The sequence below is a fragment of the Gekko japonicus genome, unplaced genomic scaffold, assembly GCF_001447785.1.
Source record: "Gekko japonicus isolate JY-2015 unplaced genomic scaffold, Gekko_japonicus_V1.1 scaffold553, whole genome shotgun sequence".
Taxonomy (NCBI): domain Eukaryota; kingdom Metazoa; phylum Chordata; class Lepidosauria; order Squamata; family Gekkonidae; genus Gekko; species Gekko japonicus.
Window position 1 is genome coordinate 996924 of NW_015172568.1, and position 5609 is coordinate 1002532.

At 45.2% G+C, this 5609-nt stretch overlaps 1 protein-coding gene across 1 annotated transcript; it reads left to right on the plus strand.

Moving 5' to 3' along the window:
* Positions 1-1000: 1000 nt before the first annotated feature.
* Positions 1001-5603, plus strand: LOC107118931 (cysteine--tRNA ligase, mitochondrial-like; the record flags this gene model as incomplete). Its single annotated transcript, XM_015421335.1, has 3 exons — positions 1001-1339; positions 2750-2800; positions 5486-5603. Coding segments are annotated over exons 1-3 (444 nt in total), but the record flags the coding sequence as incomplete, so codon positions are not given.
* Between the last annotated feature and the right edge of the window lie 6 nt (positions 5604-5609).

The window sequence follows — 5609 nt, forward strand, 5'->3', positions numbered from 1 at the left end:
CTTTTTAAACATCCTGATATTTTGTGTTGCAAAATACAGTAGGTGATGCAATGCCCTTTTCTGGTACACCTGATACCTTCTGATGATAAAAACATCGTTTATATAGGTTAATCCACTGAAAGGTATCATCCTCATAACTCTTGGTCTGGCATTTCTATAGCATTCTGTTGAAAAGCTTACAATATATTTTAAAGCTCGATTAAAACAATAATGAACTTTCAGCACAGGTAACTTACTACAGTGTCATGATCTCTACTGGAAACTTAAAGAGTGATTTTCGTGAACAAGTAAAACATTAAAAAATAACAAATTTAGAGTCCAGTGGCACCTTTAAGACTAACAAAGGTTTATTCAAGGTACGAGCTTTCCTGTGCAAGGCACACTTTAAAAATAAATAAATAACATGGCTGTCTTCAGCGCTCCTATAATATTTAAATACACAACATCATTGTTTTCCTTTATTCACAAGTGAAACCAGAATACTCCGAGTTAGCAAAATAAAAACTTGTCTTTGGACAATTTACCAGGAAGTAAATTCTCTTGGATGTTTCTTCCTTAAGGCACCGCGTATAAGATTCAGCCGCTAATTAAGGACAACTAAATCTATTACACCAAGACGGTGAAAACCTACAAGGCCAATGGGAAAGTGGGGAAGAAAAAGAGAAAACTGCAAAAAGCCGCGGTACCCGAAGCATTTTCTGACAGCTAGAATCACCCACCCATCCTCCCCTCCGCCTTCTCCTACCCCCCCTCAGCCAAAGAGCTCCGAAAGCTCCTCCTTTTCCTGCTGGTTTCTGGCTGTAGCTACCGCTCTCCGCAGTAGGCGCACAGGCGGCGACTGTTGTGCGCTACAGCCGGAGAGGGTTGTCTGGACCTCCCTCCCTCCTTCCTGCCGGCAGCTACACTGCTCACACAGCGCCTCCCTCCTGGGGGAGAGAAGGAGGAGCCTGCCGGGGCTCTGACACCACCCCCTGGCCACGCGTCTGGTGCGTTGCTGAGCAGCTGATGCTGGAGTAGCCATTTCTGCAAGAGCGGCGGGGGCGTCCGGCTGCATTGCAAACGGCATGTTGGGCGCTCCGTGGCTTTCCTGGGGCGGCTGTGCGAGACCCGCCGCTTTGCGGTGGCTGAAGCGCTGCAGGAGGCCGAGTTGTGCCGCGGCCGCTGGAGGCCAGCGGGGGCCGCCGGGCCAGGCTCCCCGGAGGAGGTGGTGCTCTGCGCTCTCCGAGGGCGGGACGAAGTGGGTCAAGCCCGCGGGCTGTGACACCGGCATCCAGACCTACAACAGCCTGAGCAGAAGCAAGGAGCCGCTCATCCTGGGCAACGCGGATGTGGTGACTTGGTAGACTGTTTAGGAAACTGTGGGCTCGGGTTGGCATCTCCGCACCCGGCTTCTCTGCTTTTGTAACACTGCAGGCAGCAAACCGGTCGGCATAACTTCACCTCGTGTGGAGAAAGAATAATGGGCGGGGGGGGGGGGGGCCTGGCAACAGAGCTTTATTCAAGGCATACATTTTTGTGTGCACGCACACCTGGGGCCCCCCTGGAATTACAACTCATCTCCAGACTACAGAGATCAGTTGCCCTGGAGAAAATGGATAATTTGGAGGGTGGATTCTATGGCATTATACCCCACTGAGGTCCCTGTCCTCCACAGACTCCATTTCCCAAATCTTCAGGAGTTTCCCAGCCTGGATATGGCAACCTTAGCAGAGTTACACCCTTCAAAGTGTAAGACATATGCCACTTTGCTTGGGATTGTGCTGTAGATTAGGCTGTCTGGTTCCAGGGCTTGCTCCTTAACCCGTCTGCCAGTTCTTGACTCGCTCTCAGAGCTGCCAGATGGACTGCCACTTTATTTAGCCCTGAAGTTGCATCGCAGCGTTATTGCTAAGCCTGCAGAGTAGGAAAGAAGCAGCAGGGAATTAGAAGGATTCTGCAGAATAATCGCTCTAGCTAGGGTCCGCGATCTCCTCCGGAGAAACATGTAGTAAATTGTAAGCAGATCAGGGCTACAGCAGTATGGGCACAACCTCAGGCCTGAGTAAGTGGCAAATGACAGCAAGGATGAATTGGAAAAATGTGTCAAGGATTGAGCTTTGGGGATGGGCAAAGCTAGAGGAAGCAGAATGCCTGATGGCTTTGATCCAGGGAGTTCTGTTCTGATGGTCAGGCAAGGACATACTCCAGGTTGAAGGTTCACTCCAGGACTGTGTTGCTGCTTGTGTATCAAAAAGCCTGATTTGAGGAATCCTTGCTTGGCCTGAAGAGGTCTCTGAAGCTGGAGGCCATAGTGTTCTGCATAGGTCCTGGTTTTAACTCCGCGTCCCCTGACCTGATCCCTTGTTTAGAATCATAGAGTTGGATACCTTCCCCTCCCACACCCCCAGAAGATGACAAAAAACCCTCCAGGCTCCTTGGCCAAACTGGCCTGGAGAAAATTGCTTCCTGACCCCAAAGTGGTGATCGGCATTTCCCTGGGCATGTAAGAAAGGGCCACGAGTTTGGTGCTGATCTCCCATTTTAAGGTTTGAACCAGCAAATTTGCAGTGCTTGTCTTCCCAATTTTGGTATACCCTCCCCCCCACATTTGGATGTTTCCTTAGCAAGTCACAGCACCAACATCCATTTCATTCCACTCATCCAGCTGGCAGAGCGGTTGATGAGCCTTTTAAAATTGTGCTTCATGTCGTGTGACTGAAAGCAAAGTTATCTCTGTGACTTTCTCAATAGATCTCAATCTTGTTCACAGGTACAGCTGTGGGCCAACAGTGTATGATCATGCACACCTTGGGCATGCTTGGTGAGTTTAGATTTTATTTACTTATACTGAAGACTGCTTTCTGCAAGCCAGCATTGGATTATGTGCATATTAGCGGTGGTTAATGGTATTATTTCAAATATGCTCTGTCAAGCACATAAGAGTGACCGTAAGCGAAGTAGAAAAAAGAGTCCTGTAGCACCTTAAAGACTAACAAAATATGTGGCAGGGTATGAGCTTTCATGAGTCACTGCTCACTATTTCAGATCGTGTAAGTGAAGTGTAGTCTGTGCGATGTCTGCAGGATGAGCCGTAAATCTAGTTCAGTGCACCCAAGCGAGATGTAGAGAAGGTGGGAAACTGACTGGGAGAAAGTACTTCCCTGAGATCCAGACTATAATGGCTCACGCTGACCTCAGTCAAAAAGTCAAGAACAGTCTTTCTGCTGGATCTTCCCAAGCAAAAACGTTCTTAGCTGTAACTTTGGACTGTCCTTTATCTCTTCCTAGTGCAGCTGTCTCAGATCTTAAGGCATGAGGAGAGAAAGAAGCACAGTCTTTTTCTTTTCTAACCCACTAGGGTCTTTGTGACACATGTTTTTTTTCCATTATAATTGTATCCGACTCTTTCTCCAAAGAGTTGGGAGCCGAACTTTGTTCTCTGTGCTCCACCTATTTGAAATAAGGTCACGGGAGAATGGGACCTCTGCTGTTGTTGCACTTTGGTTGCAGAATGCTCACTCTGCATCTGACTGGTGCTGAGCTTGTTCAGTTTTGGGTGCACCTTGAGACCTTTCTTATTCATCCTGGCTTTTATATATTCTGTATCACTGCTACTTATGTTCTGTTCAGTATCCTGCTACTTTGACTTTGTTGATGTTTACTTATTACCTAATGCTTTTGCTCTTTTCAGTTAACTATTTGTTGCTGCCGCTGCACTTTTATTTTTATGCCTGCTGTTGATTTAATGCCAATAATTTTCATTGTTTTAATTTTTTTTTACAAAAGCTGCCCTAAGGCAACTTGCTCAAGACCACATGGTGAAATGTGTTGCTAAGATTCTGAATTTCCCCCACATCTAAATCCAACACTCTAGTGTGTTTGCTGCTGTACTGCAGTTCTTAAGTGGCTTTAGAAGCTCTTATGGACTTTTATGTACTTGCCGCTGATCAAACCCAGATGGGTAGAGCTGGCAGGAGCAAGGGAAACCCAAAATGTGTTCCAGTACACATAAGCAACCTGTAGGTTGGACCCTGAGTACCATCAGCAGAAGGTGGTGACCTTGGCCATGTTCCCTTCCCCCAGCAGTCCTTTCCAAACCCTAGAAAATAGAATCATGGGATTTTTGTGTACTAACAACCATTTGGGTAGGGGAGCTTGTATTTGGGAAAAGGGTGAAATCTCACCTCTTTCTCTGACATCAGAAAAGGGGAACACAGAAAAGGTCAACATTCATTTCACTGACTGTTTCCAACCCTGTGTAGATAATGAAAAGGAAGATGTACAGTTGGGAGGTGTACAGATTTCAGGTATCAGCAGAGTGTTAAACACCAAGTTAGTAGAAAAAGAGACAGAGTTCAGGTTAGTACAACACTTGCTGTCCTCCCCCTGTGATCTGGCTTGCTGAACTGGTTTGCAAAGAGGAAATTTTAAAAGCTACAAAACATAGCAACAGATCGTTTATAGATATTACTTCGCTTCCCTTTTGCTGTGATGAGTGAAGATCAGGCCATGGGTTGCACTCTCCCTTGTGGAATGACTGGTTTACATTTTAAAAAACGTTAATCATGTTCTTTCTGTTATGTCTGTGGAGAATAGTCTGACTCCCCAGCCGTCTTGAACTGAATCTGATTGCTTAGCCGGACTGTATAACTGAGAGCAGTGTTCAAAAAGCGCCTTATTGAATCAGATGTAAAAGCCTCTTCCTTTGATTATGCCATGGCAAGATGACCCCTCTGCAAGCACATGAGTGCGTCTGAGTACTCCTGCATTCAACAGAGGTGACTGTGGCCAAAGGACCCGGTACAGTTCCTGGCAAGGAGCATTGCTGGGTGGCTTGCAATATGAATATGAAGTTCACACCTTTTATTCAGAAGCATCTTTATGGATTGTCTGAGTAAAAAATGATTTATTATATTACATTTATGAACCGCCCAGTCCCTACTATCGTAGGGCTCTGGGTGATATACAACATAGTAAAAACATTAAAACTATAAAATAAATACAAGCAGTATTGGCATTAGTACATGAACTAAAAAATCAAATGGGGGAAATTACAGTTTTCTCCCATTTCCGGCCTGTGATCGCCTCGGGGGTGTGTGGGGTGGATATCTGAAGCAACACGTGGCTGAAGATTTGCCATATACAATTTTGTTTGCCTGAACTTCAGTTTGTGGCTATGATACCCAAATGTAGAATATTTTCTTCCTGGATGCTTAGTGATTAATTACCTCACTGTTCACACTATCCATACATGTGTGTGTACAGAAAAGTATTAAATAATGTACCGATTTAGGTCAATACTATGTGCATTTGCTGAAGTGATCTCTCATCCATAGAACTCACAGCAAATCAAATATTTACACTGCTGCAAGACTTTTGGGATATATTACTGCATGCAGGTTACTATTCCCAGCATCCAAAGAGACTGATAATTGCAGGTTTGTAGCACTTTGATGTGCCATGATGACTTTTATGTTTCCTGTAACATATGTGCCCTTTTTTCCAGCTCTTATGTTAAGTTTGATATTATTCGAAGGATAATAACCAAGATATTTGGAAAGGAAGTAGTCATGGTGATGGGGATCACAGACATAGATGACAAAATAATTAAAAGAGCTAATGAGGTAAGT